This window comes from Mauremys reevesii, linkage group 2 (genome assembly GCF_016161935.1).
Source record: "Mauremys reevesii isolate NIE-2019 linkage group 2, ASM1616193v1, whole genome shotgun sequence".
NCBI lineage: Eukaryota > Metazoa > Chordata > Testudines > Geoemydidae > Mauremys > Mauremys reevesii.
Genome location: NC_052624.1, coordinates 181683683 through 181706975, shown reverse-complemented (window position 1 = coordinate 181706975; position 23293 = coordinate 181683683). Strand labels below are relative to the sequence as shown.

Here is a 23293-nt window from a genome sequence, read left to right as displayed (position 1 = left end):
CTGTATTTAACTACACTCTGCAGGAAAAAAACAAGAGGCCAAACTCCTCTACTGTTGTGCAATCCATGGAAGATAATGGGGTTGTATCTGTGTGACCAAAACCAGAAATTAACCCAAATGTTTAAATTTTTAACCTGCCTGGACTGCCAAAATTGCTCAGCTGTATTTTAAATATAGGCATCCTCAATGACAAGGTGATGGGCATTTTAGAAAGAAAAAATTCAGTCAACTGTGTGAGCTTACTTCCTCCTTCACTATCACACCACCCCACAACAGTATCTTTTGTGCCCAAATCCTCTACACTTTCCTATATAAGTTGCTCTTAAAAAAATTAATACTGGCTCAAAGCTTACTTCTTTGAACAATAAAATAAAAGGAATCAAATTTAACCCAATTCTCCATTTTCATTAAAGGTATGGTATATATTGACAGTAAGTAGAGACTATATCTGTATAGGTTTTGACATTGAGGAAGAGATAACAATAAATATTTTGATTTCTCTTCAAAGAGTGGTGAGCCATGATGACCCCACAAAATAAAGTATGATATATTCTTATCTGTCTACAACATTAGCTGGCTGTGATTTTATCCTGATTGGAAATGCAGTGCATACAAATGTTATTTACATTAGTACAAACACCAATGAAAAGTTTAAATGGTTTTATAAGCAGCAGAATGGTATATTCTCTTGTTCAAAGATTCAGGTTAGGCAAGTATGCACATTTACACCGTTGCAAATTCAAAGTAGATTATTTATCAAACTAAACCTTTAAACATAATTATCACTTATGACAAAAAGGGAATATAAATTATCTGTATCAATTAGAATATAGTTGATAGCCAACTACCTCATGTTAAAATGTGGCATTTATCCTCTTCAGGATTTTGAGATGAGATGGCTTGATAATTGGAAAGAGTTATACAACCACAACGGCCAACTATAGAAGATTGAGGAGTACCTGAAACCTGGAAGATTCACTACAATTACATACATAAATTTCACCAGTGACATTTACCATATAGGTTGAAGGCAGAAACGAGATTTTAAAATAGTGCAGAATCATGGACGATATTTATGAAGTAGCAGTCAACGGAATGAAAGTAGTCACATGCAAATCTGACCTTTAGCATATATTCCAAAGATAACTATCATTCTGTTCATACTATTTTGCATAGAATCACTTGCAACGTGTATGATATCACTGGATTCACACAAGTCTTCAAAAATTGGAAGAAAATATGAAATGTATCCTTTGTCCTTTTCTTGGTAACAAGAGACTCACCCAGAAAACAGGTTAGGAAGAATATATGACTATAAAATCAAAGTGAAAAGAACCACTTCAACCTGCTATAGATGCTATTTTGCCCCAATTAATAATTTGAGCAGTAATTTAAACTTCAAATCTGGCAAGGCATCCCATGTTCTAGCTAAGCTCTGAAAGGCAATCAGTTTATTTTATAGAAATATATAAAACTGCATTTTAATTGTGGCATAATTCTGCTGCAAAACCATATTCTCCAATAAACATTTCTTATGTTTCAATTCAGTACAGTGCATATTGTACATTCACATTTGGCACAACATGAAAGACACATAAAATGAGCTATCAAATACAATGGTTCAAGAAAATATATCTTACCACTAGGGCTGGAACTTGATGCATTTTTGCAGCAGGAGTCCCTGGACGTGGGTAAAACTGATTAATAAAGAGGCTTGGAAACCTGTACTCTTCTACAAGTTTCATGGTGTCTTGAAAATCTTCATCTGTCTCCCCTGGAAAACCACAGATGATGTCTGTAGCAATTGTTATTCCAGGCACTCTGCAATGGAAGTGGGAAAAAAAATGTTAAACTGAAGACTGGGTACACCAAGTCTCACCCTACATAAAAATCTCATTCCCTTCAAAAAGAAAGGAATAATTACCGGTATTCTATTTGCCTTTGGCTAGAGAACTAAGACCTAACACCAGTTCTAGAAAAAATACAGTGGGATTTTTAATGGCCATTTCTTTGACAATGAAAAACATGGCACATGGGTGAGAACCCAAAGAATGAAAAACAAGAGAGAAGTTGCAGTAAATATTTGACCCAGAACTGAAAAAAACCTCAACAAGAATGGACTAATTCTGGACTAATACCTCAGGCACTTGAAACCACAGGTTACCAGCAGAGCTTGTAAATTCATTAATTTTAGTCACTCAGTCCACAAAGTTTATAAGCTCCAGGGCTTTATTACTAGAATTAGTTAATCCCTTGCACTGCTGTAACACTGCAGAAAGGGTAGGGCAAAGCATGACATCCTGAAGAGTTTAGGAATTCTAGTCCAATTTGGCTTTTTTAGTTAACAAAAGCTTCCTTTAGTCAGAACCAACCTTCTAACTCATTCCTCCTTAAAATATGTCTAATCATCTAAATCCACTCTCCCCATAAAAAAGACCAAAACAAATAAATTGTTGTTTGCAGTGCTGTTGTAGCCGTGTTGGTCCTAGCATATTAGAGAGACAAAGTGTGTGATGTAGTATCTTTTATTCAACCGACTTCCGTTGGTGACAGAGACAAGCTTATGAGAAATGAAGCTTTTGAGAACTCTGTGCAAGCTTGAAAGTTTGTCTCGTTCACCCACAGAAGTTGGTCCAATAAAAGATATTATATCACCCACTTTGTCTCACTACAAAAATTCAAATTATTCTAAAGGCACCAGCACAAAACTACCCTTTTATTTAGCAACGGCAACTTTTCTTTACTTTTTACCTTAGCTAGATTACATCTCATGATTAAGAGAAATGAGTGTCCCTACTTAGGCAGTGTTGCTAGTGGATAGAGAACTTGACCTGGAACTCAGGAGATTTAGATTCTATTCCCAGCTCTGCCACTGGCCTGCTGGATGACGTTGAAGAAGTCGCTTTACCTTTCTGTGCCTGGGTTTCCCCGTCCGAAAAATAGGGATAAGGATGCTGATCTCCATTTGAGATCCACTGATGAAAAGTGCTATATAAGCATCATCATCAATATGGTACTTACAATACAAAGTTGTTTCTTGGCACCCCAATACCAAACATATTGGCAAACTGGAAGGAATATGACTTTTAAGGGAATGTAAGAGCTAAATAAGTATACAGTAGGTTGACTTGTTTATACCAAAACAAGGGTTAGGACATTCATAAACAAACAAACTGTGTGTGTGTGAATGCTGTAGTGTAGAGACTGGTCCTATCTGATTTCCTCAGGCCAAAAAAAAAGAAAGGATATCTGGTCCTGAGTTGAAGAGTGGGTCCCTAAGCCACTCTGCAGTTCTATGGTAGCCGCCAGGCCTGCAGATGTGTTCCCGGACCCACACTCATCTTCCTTCTTTCTGACCGCTTCCTCCCAAAACCTGGGATGGATTGCCCAGACAGGACACTGGTGGTGCTGGGTTTCCTCATTTTCCCTATCCAAGTATCTATTAGCATAGATGAACAAACAAATACTTATCTGAATATCATCTGTGTAATATTTAGATGTTGGAAGAGAAATATTATTTGTTCTAGGGCAATAAAAAACAATATGTGCTTAATGAGACCACCAATGGGACTATTCTGTGTTGTCTTTCACAAGACCCTGATTTGATTTCCTGTCTCTTCCACCATGGCATTTGCTGGTAGCAATTCAAAGACAGTGACCCTATGACAAAAAATGTCACACACTGAATCAAGAGGCATCTCTCCAGCAAATTAAATAGTTCCACTAATGTGCCACAGAAGTGAGGGTCAGTTCAAGACAGGAAGGTTAGTTTGATCTTGTAGTTAGAACACAGAACTGGGAGTCAGGAGATGCCAGCTCTTCTACAGACTTCCTGTTTTACCTTTGGTAAGTCACTTAGGGTACATCTACACTACAAAACTATTTCGAATCTACTTAACTCGAATTTGTGGAATCGACCTTATGAAGTCGAATTTGTGTATCCACACTAAATACACTAATTCGACTGTCTGAGTCCACAGTAACGGGGCCAGCGTCGACTTTGGAAGCGGTGCACTGTGGGAAGCTATCCCACAGTTCCCGCAGTCCCCGCTGCCCATTGGAATGCTGGGTAGAGCCCCCAATGCCTGCTGGGGGAAAAAATGTGTCGAGGGTGGTTTTGGGTAACTGTCGTCATTGAACCGTCAATCATGCCCTCCCTCCCTGAAAGCGCCGGCGGGAAATCTGTTCGCGCCCTTCTCTGGTCGGTTACAGCGCGGACGCCACAGCACTGCGAGCATGGAGCCCGCTGCGATCATCGCTGCACTTATGGCCGTTGTCAACTCCTCGCACCTTATCGTCCACCTCTTCCACAGTCAGCTGCTGAGAAATTGGGCGAGGAGGCTCCGTCAGCACGGTGAGGACAGGAAGTCACAGAGTGGCGCAGACCTCTCACAAAGCAGGGTACGCCGCGCAGTGGAGATCATGGTGGCAATGGGTCAAGTTCATGGTGTGGAACGGCGATTCTGGGCCCGGGAAGCAAACACGGACTGGTGGGACCGCATAGTGCTGCAGGTCTGGGATGAATCACAGTGGCTGCGAAACTTCAGGATGCGTAAGGGCACTTTCCTTGAACTCTGTGACTTGCTGTCCCCTGCCCTGAAGCGCCAGGACACCCGGCTGCGAGCAGCCCTGACTGTGCAGAAGCGAGTGGCCATAGCCCTCTGGAAACTTGCAACGCCAGACAGCTACCGGTCAGTAGCGAACCACTTTGGCGTGGGCAAATCTACCGTAGGGCATGCTGTGATTCAAGTAGCCCACGCAATCGTTGAGCAACTGCTCTCAAAGGTAGTGACTCTAGGAAACGTCCAGGTCGTCAGAGATGGCTTCGCCACGATGGGATTCCCAAACTGCGGTGGGGCTATAGATTAACCGAAAGGGCTACTTTTCTATGGTGCTACAAGCACTGGTGGACCATAGGGGACGTTTTACCAACATCTACGTCGGGTGGCGGGGCAAGGTTCATGACGCGCGTGTGTTCAGGAACTCTGGTCTGTTTAAACGCCTCCAGGCAGGTAGTTTCTTCCCGGACCACAAAATAACGGTTGGGGATGTGCAGATGCCTACAGTGATCCTCGGGGACCCAGCCTACCCACTAATGCCCTGGCTCATGAAGCCCTATACAGGCGCCTTGGACAGTGAGAAGGAACTCTTCAACTACCGGCTGAGCAAGTGCAGAATGGTGGTGGAGTGTGCTTTCGGACGTCTCAAGGGGAGATGGCGGAGCTTACTCACTCACTCGGACCTCAGCGAAAAAAATATCCCTGTTGTTATTGCTGCTTGCTGTGTGCTCCACAATCTCTGTGAGAGCAAGGGGGAGACCTTTATGGCGGGATGGGAGGTTGAGGCAAATCGCCTGGCTGCTGATTACGCTCAGCCAGACAGCCGTGCCGATAGAAGATCACAGCGGGAAGCGCTGTGCATCCGGGAGGCTTTGAAATCTAGGTTCCTCGGAGAGCAGGGTAACCTATGACTGTCCACTTGATTTACAGAGAAGCTGAACCTGAGCCTGTTTCAGTGACTGTTGACTTTGATCTGCGGTTACATATCCCGTTCTCCAGGTTTCCCCCCTTCCAACACACGTTTTAAAATAAATTTAATGGAACACTGATTATTAACAAAGTTTTCTTTAATTATGAATTCCTGTTCTAGGGTTGAAACATGGACGCAGACTGTGGTGGGTACGGTGTGCACTGATGTACAGACCGCTTCTACACTAGAGGAATGACAGGCTCCTGCTCCTACAGCGGTCTCTGGGGGGAGGACGGTTGCGGGTGGGTGTGCAGGAAGGGGTGGGTTTGCAGGAAGGGGTGAGGGGTGCCGTCTTTGGGACGGAGTTTGGATGCAGGCTCTGGGCTGGGGTGTAGGAAGGGGTGAGGGGTGTGTGGGAAGGGTGAGTATGTGTCCGTGGATGAGGGCTCTTGCTGGGGCTCAGGGCATCGGAGAGGCTCGTGGCTAGGGTGGAAGGGCATGGTAAGGGCAGCCTGCCTTGCCATTTGTGGATGGCAGGCGCTAGGACCCTGGGGCAGCATACACCTCACAGACTGACCCGGGGCAGCATACACCTCCCAGACTGACCCTGGTGCCTAGTGACTGCAGTCTGTGTGTGTCCTGCTGTTGATCCTGCCCCCAAGTCTGTACCCTGGTAATGGAGGCTGTCCTATGCAATTAAAAAACCCCTCCTCCCCCTTCACACAAAGTCTTCTGACAAGAAAAACGTGACAGAAACAGTGAATAACAACAAACTACTTTTAATACTCAACTACACAGTGGGGGGATGAAACTTGGATTTGGGACTGGGTGATCCAGGAAGGGAAGCACTTCTCAAAATTTATGGCATGAGAGCTGTGTGGTACATGAGCGCTCTGCTGGGGTGCAGTGACAGTTTTCATGGCCCCTAGCGCCCCTCCTTCTTGTTATTTTGGGTGAGGGGGGGACAGGACTTTGTGGCGGGGGATGGCGGTTGCAGATACAGTGCAGGGGGGGCTCTCTCCTCCTGCCTGCGGTCCTGCAGAACATCTACAAGGCGCCGGAGCGTGTCCGTTTGCTCCCTCATTAGCCCAAGCAGCGTTTGAGTCGCCTGCTGGTCTTCCTGCCGCCACCTGTCCTCCCGTTCGATGTGTGAGCGCTGGTGCTGACATAGGGTCTCCCTCCACTGTCTCTGCTCGGCCGCCTCGGCTCTGGAGCAGGCCATCAGTTCCGAGAACATGTCGTCCCTAGTCTTTTTCTTTCGCCGCCTAATCTGCGCCAGCCTCTGTGAGGGGGATGGCAGGGCAGTTCGTGAAAGAGCCGCAGCTGTGTGATGGGAAAAAGGAAGTGATTTCCTTGAAAAGATACATGTTTGCGAACACTGAACACAGTCTACTCAGTTTCTGTGAACAAGGCCATACAGGGCACCTAGTCTCACGAGCTCTCAGGACAAGTTCGAGATTTCGGAATACGCTTTCAGTGGCTGCGGTCTTGCACCGGAGATCGGACAGGCGGGGCGGTACAGCTGAATCCGTTTATCAGCCAGGCCTGGTAAGCCCTACACTATAGGCTGCTTAACAGTTAATGGATAGCTGTGCCCTCCCGCTGAAGGCAATCTGGAAAGCATAAAGTCTGACCCTGTTCCAGCCCCTCACGGCTGTGCCCGGGAAAGATCACTGTATGCTTTTCCTCTGCGGCCTCCAACACGTGGCTGTTAAACGAAGGTCATTGCTATGCAAAGTAAAAGTCAAGCATTCACAATAGTAACAGTACACTAATTGCCCTTATTAGATGCAGCAGTCGCCGAACGACATTACCCTGAGGCGGGTCACTCGGAGAGAGAGAGAGGATGCTGCGAGAATCCCTGCACAGACCAGGACCGTATGCTGCCATGCTGGTCGAGGCAATGATTCCGCTGTACGTTAGGATGGCCTGGCGCGGAAGAATGTGCTTCCACGGAGCACCAAATAAGGCACCTCTCCCCAGGAACCTCCTGCGGAGGCTTTTCGAGCACCTCTACGAGAGCTTCGTGGAAGTGTCCCAAGAGGATTTCTCTTCCATCCCTATATGTGTGGAACTTCTTTTTATATAGTTTTATATGGAAAACTTTTTATATAGTTTTTATATAGTTTTTATTCGTGTTTTTTAAGAAATAAATGTTTCCATGTTTTTAGCACTTACCGACTGATCCTTCCCCTGATTCTGAGTCCGTGTTAACGGCCGGGGAGGGTTGGTAGGGGATCTCTGTGAGGGTGATGAAGAGATCCTGGCTGTCGGGGAAAGCGGTATTGTAAGCGCTGTCGCCTGCGTCGTCCTCCACAAACCCTTCCTCATCTTCCCCATCGGCGAACATCGCCGAGGAACTGCCCGTCGACACTATGCCATCCTCAGAGTCCACGGTCACTGGTGGGGCAGTGGTGGTAGACCCACCTAGAATGGCATGCAGTGCCTCGTAGAAGCGGCATGTCTGGGGCTGGGCTCCGGAGCGTCCGTTTGCCGCTCTGACTTTTTGGTAGCCTTGTCTCAGGTCCTTGATTTTCACGCGGCACTGCGTTGCATCCCGGCTGTATCCTCTGAGTGCCATGGCTTTGGAGACCTTCTCGTAGGTCTTTGCATTCCGTTTGTTGGAGCGCAGCCCAAAGCACAGACTCATCGCCCCACACAGCGATCAGATCCAGGACTTCCCGGTCTGTCCATGCTGGGGACCTCTTTCTATTCTGGGATTGCATGGACTCCTCTGCTGGAGAGCTCTGCATCGTTGCAGGTGCTGCTGAGCTCGCCCCAATGTCCAACCAGGACATCAGATTCAAAGTGCCCAGACAGGAAAAGGAATTCAAATTTTCCCGGGTCGTTTCCTGTGTGGCTGGTCAGAGAATCCAAGCTTGGACTGCTGTCCAGAGCGTCAACAGAGTGGTGCACTGTGGGATAGCTCCCAGAGCTACTAAGTTCAATTTGCATCCACACCTAGCCTAATTCGAGATAGCCATGTCGAATTTAGCGCTACTCCCCTCGTCGGGGTGGAGTACCGAATTCGAACTAAAGGGCCCTCTAGGTTGAATTAAATGGCTTCCTGGTGTGGACGGTTGAGCGGTTAATTCGAATTAACGCTGCTAAATTCGATTTAAAGTCCTAGTGTAGACCAGGCCTTAGTCTTTCTGTGCTCCATCCACCATCTATAAAACGGGGACAACTACTTTCCTACAGGTTTGTTTGAAAGGCTAAATTAATTAATGCTTGAGGTGATAACTACAGAAAACCCAATGAATAAGAAAAAGGAAATTAAATTATATTTCTCAGACTGCTGCAAGGCTTGCAGAGTGGGCGGTACAACATGGGAAAACACGTGGTGTTTCCCTTTCACTTAGGATGGCAGGATTTTTGTTTAAATCTTGCATATATGAGCCATGCTGCTTGCTCTCTCTCTTTCAAATGCCATTATTTTTTAGTGTAATTAGCTGCATGGAAGTCATCTAGATACTAATATCACAATATTCCTTCTCCTTAGGTTTTTATTTAAACATGAAAATCTTTTCCTCCATTCTACATTACATTTATGAGTTCAGAACCTAAGGTTTAAGACTGAAGTCAAAACACGGCAGATTAAAAAACCCAATATTTATTTGACTTTACATATAAAATAGGTAATTTTTGAGAGATTTGTCCCAATGGGAAGGACTTTTCTCTTGCTAAATAAAGTTAAGTGGGAACCAATAGCTGAAACGTAAATATAATGTGAAACAATCTGATACTGTGGGCCAAAGGGCCTGGAGAGGCTCCCACTGGTTTACTAAGCCTGACATAAGCGGCAGGATATACAGTTCTACTTGAAATGAAGTAATGTAAACATCCACGGTAGCTAAGAACTGAATAAATATAGAGGAATTTTGCATTCTATGACACTTCCCCTGCTCACACAGCACATATTTTGAGCTATAATGGCAGGCTTACATGAGACAAAATATATTACCTCACAAATTAATATCAAATAGCACCAGCTGACATTTCTCGTAACATTAATAAAACACTCATTAAGTTTGACAAGGCCATTATATGTTAGTTATTTTAGCCATTTTAATGATATTGTTGGCAGCAGTGTAAGCATTTACTGCCTAAAGTACTGGTGATACCATCCTTTATCTCAGCTTGCCTGTTTCTAAGGCAATATGAATTATAAAGTTAAATCAAGCTAGATTCAGTAAAATGTTTTCTTCCCTCCCTCCCTGAGTGAAAAGGAAATTAAACATTTTTTAAATTCATAAACTGCAAAAATGTCTGAATTCTGTTTGGTGATAAGGTGCTAATTATCTTAGTAATTAGATTTCTTCCCGGATGGGATTATTCTACACACAATGGAAAGACTAGGTTTGGGAAACGAGTAAGGACCAGAGAGTCTATTCAGCAACAGCAATTAATTATAGCCCAATCCAATATGGCTGCCTAAAATACGACATTGCTCTGTGCTGTTTTTATACCACTTTTGGCTACAAACTAAAATGTTAAAGAAAAATGTTTTTAAAAAAAGAGAGAAAAGGTACAGTATGTGAAAACTCCATTCAAGAGAAAATCCAAATACTGAAACAATCAAACTCCCTGTGTTTCTCAAACACACACAAACACAAATAAATGGAGTTTATGAAAATGATTCTGTATATGTGGAATAATGACAGAGCAGAAGGGAAGAACAACAATGATGTTATGGTAAAAAAACCCTTATATTTGAAAACTACGGTATCTTGGTGTCTGAGGGACTGAAACAAAGCAAAACATGACTCTTTACTCAAAAATAAAGATCTTACTATGAAATAAAATATAAAATTAAGCAACAAAGATCAGTTTCTGCTCACAAATGTATCAGCCAATATTAAGTTAAACAGAAATAAGTGCTGAATGTCACCAGTAATCATTCTGTGGTAATAGGCATTTAATACATACATGAGTTTTTAGTAACTTTATAAAAATTCTTTATAGTCTGATATCTGTTGGGCCTTTCTAGGGTCAGTAGCGATGTTCCAGAATGCATCATCAGTGATCCCAGAATACATAGTGGATTTTATGAAGGATAAAAATATTTTTTAACATATATAAGACCACTTGCAAATGTATTTCTGCATTGAATGTGACCTGCAGATTGGTTATTGGGGGCAATTGGCACATACTATTACTTCTGTGCTATTCTCAAAAGGATGAAAGACTTTTCAGTTTATTTAAAGGCAGTTTTAATCCTGACAAATTCCTCAAAAGACACAATGCAACGGTTACATCTTGCAATATAAACCTTTAAAGTACGGCAATATTTGCTCCTGGGGGAATTCTGCGCACAATATTTTAAAATTCTGCATATTTAATGTGTCAAAATGACAATATAATCACACCAGTTTCAATTATTTTTGGTCATTTATTTCAAAATACCCTATCAGCAAGTATGTCTGTAACAATACAGACAACAAGAAAGTTTCAAGAAGTGCTTTTTGATAAATGGATTCCTTACTAGGCATATTAATACAGAACTCTGAGTAATAATTAATTTAAACTACAATACAGAACCGTATTTCCCACACCCCTCAGAACCAGTGCAAAGGCTTGCGGGAGTCAGGGGTAACGGGGGAGCTGAGGGAGAGGAAAGTAAATTGTTGGAAAGGAGCCTGGGTATAAAGCTGGAAGGTTGTTGGGTATGGGTGGGAAAAGTATGGAACATTGGGGGGGGGGATTGTTAGGGAGCTTCCCCCATGCAGACTCTGGCTGACCCCTAGCCTCTCCCATTCACCCAGGCACATCTGCCCCAACCCCATGTGTTCCTGAACCCCCATGTGTCCTTACACCCTCTGTCCATGTGTCCCTCCACCCTCTCCCCCCATCCCCTTGTGTCCCTGTACATCTCTCCCTGTCCCCATGTGTCTCTGTGGTCCCACTCAGTCACCCTCTGTTCTTATGTAGCTCTGCACACCCTTCCTCATCACCATGTGGCCCTGCACCTCCCTTGCCCCATGCCCCTGTGCCTCCACTCCCATTCAGACCCTGCCCCAGTCTGTCCTCTCCTATTAGCCCTTATGAGCCTCGGTCTGACCCAGCACTCCATGCTGTTTGTCTCCCCATGGTCCCTGTCTCCTGACCTGGCCTGACAGGTGCTGTGAAGAAGGTAGGCTATTTCTCTTCCCTAGCTGGCCAGGAGCTGCTGCTTTGGTCTAGTTCCACAGTGCCTTCTGGTGGGCAAAAGGCAGAACTGCAGACACATTTTGGCAGAAGCTTTTTTCTGCACAAAAAAATAAAAATATCATAGAATCATAGAATATCAGGGTTGGAAGGGACCTCAGGAGGTCATCTAGTCCAACCCCCTGCTCAAAGCAGGACCAATCCCCAACTAAATCATCCCAGCCAGGGCTTCGTCAAGCCTGACCTTTAAAATCTCTAAGGAAGGAGATTCCACCACTTCCCTAGGTAACCCATTCCAGTGTTTCACCACCCTCCTAGTGAAAAAGTTTTTCCTAATATCCAACCTAAACCTCCCTGTAGCGAGGTGGTTTCCCGCTCCTGCCCGGAAGGGCTTAAAACACCCCTGGCAGAGGGCTGGGGCGGGGGGAAAGCTGGGCTGATTGGCAGAGCAGCCACAGCTGGCCTGTATAAAAGGCTGTGAGCCAGAGGCGCAGGAGAAGTCTCTCTCCAGGCTGGGAGACAGCAAGGCCTGGCTGTCTGCTGAAAGGGGAGTGAAGCAGGGCTGGGGAAAGGCCAGAGGATCAGGGGAGCTCTAGGCTGGCAACTCCCCAGGCTGCAGGGCCTGGTCCAAGGCCCATAGAGGTATTGGGAGGCAGAGGAAAGCAGCAGTTCTAAACACCCTTGCCTATGATGAGTGGCTTTTACACTGCAGTCTGCCCCAGTGAGCGGGGGCTAGATGATGACTGGCAGTAGCCCAGACTGAGGCAATGTGGGGATTAGAGGGTTGAGGGTTTCCCAGAGAGGGGAGACCCATAGAGACTGGTGGAGTATTGCCAGGGGGCAGCCCCAGGGTAAAGAGGCACTGGGGTCCAGGAGGGACACAGAGCCAGCGACAAGCAGGACACCAGCCTGCAGAGGGCGCCCAGGCTGGAAAAGAGCTAATTCCCCGAGACGACCAGCAGGAGGTGCTGCAGGGGTGAGTCGCACACCGTCTACACTCCCTCAGAGGGTGGTTCATTAATTATGCACGCACGCAATAGCGCAGAATTTCCCCAGGAGTAAATATTTTGGCTGTGAAGAGGGTGTCCTATTATCTCTACCCACTCAACTATGACTCAAGAAACAAAGGAGGAATGGTTATTTATAAAAATCTCTGCTGTAACCTTTTACATCAAAAATTTACTTTTTATAGAAGTCAGGAGAAGTTGAGGAATGGAACACTTTATCTATAGAAAAATATACTTGTGTCTCTGGGAATTAGTTAAGAAACCCAAAATTAGCAAAGGGCTTGTCTTCACTACTGGGGTAAGTCGACCTAAGTTACGCAACTCCAGCTATGTGAATAATGTAGCTGGAGTCGATGTAGCTTAGGTCGACTTACCCCAGGTTCTTCACTGTGCTGCATCGATGGGAGATGTTCTCCAGTTGACTTACCTTATTGTTCTCGGAGAGGTGGAGTACCAGGGTCGACCGGAGAGCATTCTGACATCGATTTAGCGGGTCTTCACTAGACCTGCTAAATCGACTCTTGCTGCATGAACTGCAGCAGTGTCTATCTCCCCGTAGTGGAGACGAGCCCTAACTCTCTCCATTCTTCCCTATAGCTAAACCACTTCCACCTGCTCATGTAAGTTTGTACCCAAGGAAGAGTTGGGGCCAGCAACATAAGCACCACCTGGAGCACCCGCATCTGCCCAAAGGGTAGAGGTTACTGTTGCTGCTTTAATGAGCAGGAGTCCAAAGACCATTATATTGATGAGATAGCACCTCTGGTTACTGAAGAATCTGGAAGCAGTCATGATGGAACCAAGGAGAACATCCATCTAAAGATAGGAGAGAGAAGTAGGTGGAGGGATGTTTGGGAGAGAGAGGGCAAGGAAGAAATACAAGAGTCTTATCCTTCAACTGCAAGGAAACCCTTTCAGACTGCAGGGACACAGACAGAAATGCCTTCCACCTCCCAAAGGTGGAGGAAAGAGCTTGGAGTGGGGAGAGGGGAATAGGAACAGGGTGTGGGTAAATCCTGCAACAGGCCAGTTACAATGAAACTGACTCCAAGCTCTGAGCTCTCCACTCCTGTTTACCTGAGACATCCAGACAACTGCTTATGTTTGCCTTGTTGCTAGTTGCAGCCAGGATGGAGGAAAACAAAAAAGAAACTGGACCCGGCTTGATCTTGTGTCTCCTAACCCCGAGTGGTGTGAAGGAAAGGTCCAATCACAAAGAACTTGGGAGATGAGAACACAGGATGTGTTGCTTTCTTCTCCTTCCCAGCAGCAGGTCAAAAGACTGCTGAAAGAGGAAGAGAGATGGGCTGCTTGGGCTCTCAGGCACCAGCAGAAGAAGGGAGCTTTACACTAGCTACCAGTCACTGTAACAAGCCCACTGAGCATCTCTGTGGAACACCCCTTGGACCCATACTCATCCCCCAAACCCTACTAATTCTCTCCTTTGTCTTCGTAAGGATGGGGTGTTTCCTTTATACTATACCTTTGGGGTTTTACGCCTCTACTCCTATTTTTAGGCAACAGTTTTGTTTTAGCCTCCACCAAGACTGTTCAAAGATTCTTTGGGGGTACAGGTGCTCTCTTTAGGCAGGAGCTGCTGTTAATTCTGATCAGATTCTTATCAGTGCTAAGATTCTACATGAGCACAGGGTGGGTGAGTCTACCTGTGAAAAGGAGGATTGGAGAAAGGACCTTTGGGGGATCTCTAAATATTCCAGATTAACTTCCTTTGGCCATTCATCTTAACACTTACTGTTATCAAAGGTGAGTGAATGCATCTGCACTTGAAAATCTGTAATAATTCTACATTGTTAACATTATAGTCTAAGATAAAAGAATCACAAAAACTGGATTGGGTCTTTTGTGCTCATAATCACTGGGGTGTATTTCTAACACCTCAGACAATATGGTGAAACTGATTTCAGGGGCTGATTAGACCCTTTATTTTGAAGTTGGGTTTCCTGAAGCCCTGTCCAGTTCTGACACCTGTATGGGCAGCTCTGTTATTTTCATAATTGACTGCTTAGAGGAGGCAAATGCCTCACTTTTCTGGGGGACAACAACCAAAAAGCATAGTAGGCATTTAGATGCTACAGTGAGGGGCACTGTAATAAACAAATAAATAAATAAAAAAGACCTCCCCCTGCCCCCCAAATCTAGAAAGAGATATCCAGGAAGAAGAAAGGCCCATGAGTGATTCAACTGGGAAGATGGACCACATGTAACTTTAGATTGCTGAAAAACAAACCAATTTTCACAAAGCACAATATCTAAGGGAAATCAGCAGCAAATGTGTAAATTTGTCCAGATTCCACACAAATCATTTAATGCAACTTTAATTACAGCAAACAGTTCCTTCAGTAAACAGTTTTCACAGTAATCTTAGTCTATCTTGGTCTCTGGCACACTGAAGTACGTTGAACCAATTCTGCAAATCATAATCTGCCAAAATAATCCATTCTTTGGCAATTTTCAGATACAGGCGTTAAGGTTGCATACAATTTTCCAGCACTTTGGTCCAGATTTCTGGACCTCAGGTTCAGGTGAGGGGACCTGATGCACTTCCCTCCTTTGGCTACTGTGACCAAAACACCTGGTTAAAGGAAGCAATCAAACAAACAAAAAGCACCCCAAACTCCGTTTGTGTAATCTGCTATATGCTCTCAGGCTTTAATAATGTTGAAGAGACTCATGCAAGTTATCAAAACTCTTTTGCAAAACTTCATAGGAGAATGGTGCTACCTACCCTTCCTCTTCAAATTCTATGATGTCAAATAACTTGTGTTTTTTTACATGAAGAGCTGACAATAGCATGTCCAAGACTTCAGAAAGGCATTAGGCCTTGATCTGAAATGCTATAGTATTATTCAAAGCACAGATATCCTCTGGTGAGGGGAAGGGACGGGGGGGTCTCCTCAGTTATGGGTTCCTCTCCTCTTTCAGCTCCAAATGTTATCTCAAGAGAAATTTCTATTGGAGATTTCTTTGGTGGTGAACACAGTAGGGAGATCACTGCATTTTAAGGACTGAGTCAGACTTCCTTGGTTTTGAGTACAAGCAAGTATCATAACATGCATAAATCTGAAGACTGATTCAGTCACTCAGGCCACACAAGGAAACGCCAAGCAGGTAGTGCTATTGGGCCAACATTTTCCCTACAAGTTGATGAACAACAAACACAACCCACATATAGCCTGTGAACCAGATAAGTATATTTGAATATTCTCTGGAGGAAAGAGATCTTTTAGACCAGAGGTGGGCAAACTATGGCCTGTGGGCCACATCCGGCCTGCGGGACCGACCTACCCGGCCCTTGAGCTCCCGGCCAGGGAGGCTAATGCCCGGACCCCTCCTCCACAGCCTCAGCTTGCCGTGCCGCCAGTGCTCTGGGTGGCAGGGCTGTGAGCTCCTGCCGGCCGGTATGGCTGGCTCCAGCTTAGTGGCGCGGCTGCCAGTCCTGGTACTCTGAGCGGCATGGTAAGGGGACGGGGAGCGAGGGGGTTGGATAAGGGGCAGAAGGACCTGGGGGTCAGTCAGGGGACAGGGAATAGGGGGCAGTTGAATAGGATGGGAGTCCCGGGGAGCCTGTCAGGGGGCGGGGGTGTAGATAGGGATCAGTGCAGTCAGGGGACAAGGAGAGGGGGGTTGGATAGGTCTGAGGTTCTGAAGGGGGTGGGAAGTGGGAGGGGGCAGGGGCCAGGTTGTTTGGGGAGGCACAACCTTCCCTGCATGGCCCTCCACACAGTTTTGGAACCCCGATGTGACCTTCAGGTCAAAAAGTTTGCCCACCCTTGTTTTAGACTGTCAGGATCATCTATGTAACTAGTTCATAAAATGAATGGAATTGACAAGCACTTGGATCAGAGAACAACAAAGATTTCTTTGGCAAGCTAGACATAAATTCTGCAGCCATTTGATGCAGCAGGAAAGCCAGAGGCAGCTATGCATAAAATAAGAACTGAAGGTTGAAGGAATAAATGTAAGAAAATTAATAATACAATCAAGTTAGCAGTCCTTTGATTATTTATTTCTATAGTGAATTCCATCTGGGATCAATTCCCAGCTCTGCCATTGGACTGTGAGGTGACCTTGGGCAAATCACCGTGTCTCAGTTTCCACATCTAAAAAATGGGGATAATGATACTTACCTTTTTGTAAGGCACTTTGAGCTGTACTGATGAAAAGAGCTATACATAGGCTAAGTATTATTATTGTTGTTGCCCTACCTCTTCAGTGTGTTACAGATTTTTGCATTGACAACATAACTTGAAGTTACAGGAGAGACAACAGGAAGATTTTACAGCCAGGTAGGTGGTGGCTGGGGCTTTTGGTAACCAGGAAGCATGGGAGGCAAGTGGAGATGATCAGCACCTATACTCTGGATGAAAAGGTATTAAAAAAAATTAAAATGCGCCTACTTTTACTAAATTATTGAAAAAGACATAAGAAAAAGAGAGGAAAAACCCACATACTTGTAAATATATGTGACAAGAAGAGAGAGAGATTCTGTAGCTTGCAATGCAGAGAGAAAAACAAAAACTGAGAGACAGCTGGTGCATGGGGTTCTTTTGTACCTTCTGCCCTAGAATACTTTAACATGTTCCAGCAAGCCCCCCAATCGCTAAACATCTAGGAATGGATGTGGCAGTGCACGATCCACATTCAAGATTTGCTAAGGCAACACAAAACGAGACTAAATAATTGCAACACAACACTCCAAGGACCAATAGTGAAAATAAAAAAAACGGAAGAGTAGCACCAAAATAAGGTCTCTTAATTACAAAGATGCTCTATATTATAAGCAATTAAACTGTTTGAAATTTAATATATTTGGCCCAAGGAATCATTCATCCATACCAACCTCAAGGAGGAATGCTATGTGCAGCTCTTATCAAACTGTCCATCAGACCAGGCAAGTAAGAGAGACACTGTCTTTAACTGATTTTTTATTAAATCTGTAACTAAAAACTAAATCTGACAAAATAAGGTGAGCACTATATCCAGTTGCAAAGTAGCTTCAGACAGTGAGACAAATTAAAGAGAACTTGGAGGAAAAAAACCTAACAACTAACATTCAATAGCAAGCTAAATTAGAAATTCAATGTACGGAAACTATAATTCTTAGACCTCATTGTTTTAAGCTGTGTTACATGGCCATTCTTCAAATCTTCTGTTTCGATTACTTTTAGCAAATTTAAATCTGCTGATGGTGTGCATATTTCCAATAAATACACCAGCATGAGATTCCATACTGGGAGGACACCTGCTAACATCTTTTATTCATGTACGTGTTCCCAGTGCAAAGCAATTATATTATTTCAAATACTTTGAAATGTTTTCTATTATTGCCCAACATAACTGCAGGCTGCCTCACAAATCACTGCTTTCCTTCAGCTCATGCACTCTGTCTACATTAAAATTGAAAAAGACTCTATGTTGTTGTTTGTAAAAGTCTACAATGGTTTTATTTACAAGCAGGCTCACCAGTATTTACCTTCACTTGACTGCTGAAACACTAGAAGACTTTTTAATAAGTCATTTTTAAAACATCTAAATAAAATATGTATTTTTATATGCAATTTTTTCTTCTTTTCACTAGCCTGACTCTTCAGAACTGATTCTCAAAACCCCACATATGGGAGAGGGGGAGATAGTAATGACATACTATCCTATGCATTTTGCAGAGGTGACTGCATTGCAATTCTCACAATATTCAGATATACACTCTTCTGTGTTTCCCTGGGTTGTCGTCAGGAGTGGTGTGTGTATATGGGTGGGACTTGCAAACCCTTAAATCCTACTGTTTAATTTGGTAGTTCACAGTCAAACACTTCAAGGGCAGCAGAAACAACATGTTAATTCTACGTCTCAGAACTACAGAATCACTATATGAGTTGTATAGCAGATTATACATTTCACTTGGTACAGAATTCTGCCAGCTACATGTTTGATAGCGAGTCTCATATGAAACACATTACACCTGTGCTCCGCACTAGCTTCCAACTGATTTGTTACTGCAGTTTCAGGTGCTGTTTTTGACCCTTAGAGCCATAAATACTTTTGAAACAAGTTACCTTAGAAAGGTGACACTGCAGCAGTTGTGATTAGCTGTGGTGCTTGAGCTAACAGCCCTCTAAGTTTAAATGAGAACGGCTGGCAGCTGAATACTTTCCATGAAGGGTTTTCAACTTGTTCCCAATCTGAATTTTCGGAATCTGTATTGGCTACAAGGCCCGATTTCCAAAGCTATCACTGAAGGCGAACTGATGGTGCAGACTGAGATTGGGTTGGGTAGAATTTTATTTTAATGGGGAATGGGATGGGCCATTTTGATTTGGAATCTCCTTTTTGGATATTGATCTTGTAAAACAGGTGCACTTTATAATTAATGTAATTCTCTACCTGAAATTGCCATAGATAAAAGAATAATTGTATTATGTTTTAATAATTACAGCATAGGTTGTTAGATGTACATTTTCCTCCTATCAGCTGTAGTCTGAATGTTTCCTCGTCTAATTTTCATCATCAATTACCCTGAAGGAACAGTTTAGGCTTGGACTCCCACTAAACTTATTCATCTTTAAGGTACCATGCACTTTCCATACAACTGAAACATTTTACAGAACTTCATTAGAGATTTATAATTTCAGATCATTATTGTTTTATGACTTTAAAATGAGTGACTTAAGACAAAAAGCTCAACATCCTTACACTTCATTTCTATTCAGTCTCTAATAAATACCATCTGGTGTGTACTTTAGGGATATAATACCCGTCAAAAACTCAGCCATATTATGAGAACCAGCACCAAGTTGATCTGAAATGCATATTTGAACAGATGTGTTTAAATTACATCTCCGTCTATCCACATGCATAAATTCAGAGCAAGTGCATATTGATTTAAAATGCATAAAAAAGGGATTTGGAGATGCATCAAAAGTGAACAGCATCTCAATGGATCAAGGCTCGCATTATTAAAGGTCATCACTAAAAATAAAGTTTGCATTTATTAAGGGTTGCACCAGGGAACAGTTCATGAGAACTGACTTTATGACTGTCGCACTAAAACAGCCATTGAAACTACACTAATTTTCAATAACCCCTCAGTATTTAATATTAAAACTGTCAAGTATGATCAGAAATAACAGGATCTCAGTTAACAGCAGCTCTGAATATTATATGTTTCTTGCTGATCCCAAAACCTAATGTCCAGCCCATGACTCTTGCTTCAATAACAGTCATTTACTTCAAATTGACATCAAAGTCAGGGGAATCACATAAAAAAGGAATAGTGAATACATTTGTTTTCTATGGTGATGAAGTTCATTAATGAACTTCAAGAAGTTTTCTTGTTAATAGAATATCTATTTTAACATTTAGCATTTTGTTTCAATGTGCAGTGTTCAGTAAGCCAGAAATAGTTTTTTTTTTAACCATATGATGTGTTTGATTTTGTTATGACTTATTCATTGTTAATATCTCGGGGGGACTTTCAACCAGCCAGAAAGACAAGTGAGTAATTATCTCAGTAATTATTTCTATAACTAATACCACTACTGTGCCCTTACTAACAAGCAAGGGAACTCAGTGTTTTCAGAATGAATTTCTCAAGCAAACGTAAGGGACAATAGAGAAGTGTCAATGAAAGTTTACAGTCTGTAGAAGCAATGGAAAGAAGGATCTAAAAAATATACCACAACTACACAAATTCAACAGCCACAGGGTTGTTAAAATATGCTACTTTTAAATTGCTATGCTTTGAAATTCTGTTTGAAATACATTTACAACAGAGAGCCCAGACCCATAATTATGCAAAATATGTTGACCTGCAAAAATCACTAATCAATTTGATCAATATTAGACATCAGTAAAAATACTTGTATTACTGTTGGGCACTACAGAAAAAAACATGAATTACTAAACAGAAGTCTTGAGAGTCTACATTTTCTGCTCTATTGAGACAATTCAGTGCGCTGAGCATCCATTTTAGTTACTCTGACCGTATTTATGCTACATTCAGGAACAGAATACTAACCAGATCAGAATTTATACTGAAAACTTCATACTGTTCTAGTCAGCATCTATAAACTATGAACTCTCTAGTCAAAAGGTGATATATAAATGACATACAGCAACTGGAATTGTATATTCTCGATCATAAGCCGGTTTGTTTATAAACTGACCCCCCTAAGATGGATAAGTAAAAATGGAAAATTTTTATGACCCATTCATAAGCCGACCCTATAATTCAGGGGTTGGCAAACTTTGGCTCCCGGGCCATCAGGATAAGCCGCTGGTGGACTGTAATGGTTTGTTTACCGTGAGCGTCTGCAGGCACAGAGGTAAACCTAAGTAAACCAAGTGTCCCGGCCTGTCAGCTGCTTACCCTGATGGGCTGGGACAGCAACTGGTGGGGAAATTTGGGGAGGGGGGTGGCGCTGAGGGGAGAGGCTGAGGGTCAGGGGAGTAACTCCCCACATGACCCCCCCCCAGCCCAGGAACCCCCCCCCCACTCTCCCCATTCCATCCCTTCCCACCTTAGCTGGGTTGGGCCAGGGGAGGATGTCTCTGGCCTGGCCAGTGCTGCTCTGGCCCCGCCTCTTCCCTTCTGGCTGTGCAGCCTCTCCTTGTCCCCTCTGTTGGGGGGAGGGGCTGTGTCCCAACCTCCTTCTCTGATGCTTCCCTTTTTTACTAGAAAAATTCGGCTTATGAACAAGTATATATGATATATCTATACATTTTCTTCAAAATGATATCAGCACTGAACTTTATCAATACAAACTGAGAAAGCTATAGTTTCCACTGAAAGTGAATGTGTAACCACAAAAAATAAAATGAGTTAGTGCTCTGGGTGAAAAAACTGTACAAGTCCTACAGCTGCCATGAACGGATGAGTAAAAACAGAAGAGTCATGGTCCTCTTTCCCTCCCGCACCTCCTCCACTCCATGGTTGCACCTATTAAGATAAAGTCACTGTAGTGAAAACAAAGAAAGGAGAATGTAGAACCTGAGGAAAGCCACAAATTACGGTGATAAAAACTAATTGTACTACCTTTCAATTCTTCAACATTCTTCTTAAAGCTCTACATTTAATGAAACCGCAATGTTAAAAACATTATTCCGTACATAGATTCAACTGAAGTATGTGATGAGAAAGTAATTCAAGAGGTTTATCTTCACTTTCAAACTTCTTTTTATACTAGCATAATGCAGTTTCCGCAGCTTGAATATAGGGAAGCCAGCAGGGAAACAAAAGTGTACGAAAAATATAAAGATACGTTTTAAATAATCGTCGAGACAAACCTCGAGGATTTTTAAATATGCCAGATAATTATACAAGGCCACTTACTGGAATAAACTTTTTTAGTTATATGGTATGTACTCATGGTATGCACATAAAATAAAATTCATATGCATAGGTACTTTGAACTTTATCTATATGTGGCCAGTGTACATGAATAACCTTGGCAGGCAGGTCAGGACTGAAGCACATTGGCTGGGCAAAGAAGCAGTTTAATAAAATAAATAACAGTAATTATTATTATAGATGATGATGAAAACATGGTCATGTGTATTTCAAAGAGACTAACTTTGCAGACTTGTTTATTTGCCAAAGAGACAGCATATCAAGATGACAAGGTTCAGCTAAGGCAAAAATCATAATAGAAGTATGGCCAGTCAGATAGGAAATAATGTGTTCTGAGTGAACAATGTTAACTGCCTCTCCTGACCCTGTATGCTACATAAGGGAAAAAGAGAATATGGCCCTAAATCTTTAGAACAAAATGTAGCACAAGAGCATGGTGATATGCCTGAAGCCCAGTTTTGTGTGTGTTAGGGGTTACATTTCAAACAGATCATTTCAGATTCAGTAACAAGGCTATTTCCACATTAAGCCAAAACCCATGAGTTTAACTTCAGTGAAACCCAATGTGTGTTTTACTAATGATCGTGTGAACAGTAAGATGACATAAATTATGTCCCTAAAGAAAACAACGGAATAAAACTCAGAGAATGAGAACTCACCTTGATAAAATTCATTTAAGAAACTAAGGGGTAAATTGTCAGTAGTGAGCATGTGCAAGGAATCAGCAATTCCGCCTGTGTGAACAACGAATGGAGTGCTCTGCTGAGTTTGCTGAGCACCTCATTTTTAAATTTATACATACCATTGGAGCTCTATTTATCATCAGGCCAATTCAGAAACATTACACAACAAAAACCAACCTCAACTCCTCTCTGTCTTACCTTCTTCATGAATGTGTTTTTGTCCTAGTATTATTATAGGAATTTTTCTGGATTTTAAATACAATTTTAAGAAATTACAGGCACAGTAGCAACGTTTAATAGCAAGCAAAGTTCATTCTTAAAATAGTGGAAGGATAAAATAGGTCATGCACACTAGCAAGAGGTAACTGAGATTAACGCATTAGGGAAGCGAGACTTGCAAAAGTGCTCAGTGTTGGCTTAACTCTGCTCCCATTTAAATATTCAGTCCAACTCTGAGCATTTTTTGACTAATGCATGCAACATGAGCACACATCACACTACTGACTTTGTGTTCATTGCTGCTCTTTGGTGCATTACTTACTTACAGATTAAGAGTACTAAGTAGAAAAAGAAGGGCAAAGAAAGAGAAGAAAATGGCTAAGCAAAGAGTTGGAGAGAAG

General features: G+C 43.0%; 1 protein-coding gene across 7 annotated transcripts in view; it reads right to left on the bottom strand.

Annotated features, from left to right (window-relative positions):
* The window catches only part of CDKAL1 (CDK5 regulatory subunit associated protein 1 like 1), a 653139-nt gene that overhangs the window by 200756 nt on the left and 429090 nt on the right, over positions 1–23293 (bottom strand). For all 7 annotated transcript variants that reach the window (XM_039521853.1, XM_039521854.1, XM_039521852.1 and 4 more), the window contains exon 12: positions 1641–1821. In XM_039521853.1, the coding sequence (XP_039377787.1) occupies positions 1641–1821 (181 nt within the window). The remainder of the gene's footprint in view (positions 1–1640; positions 1822–23293) is intronic.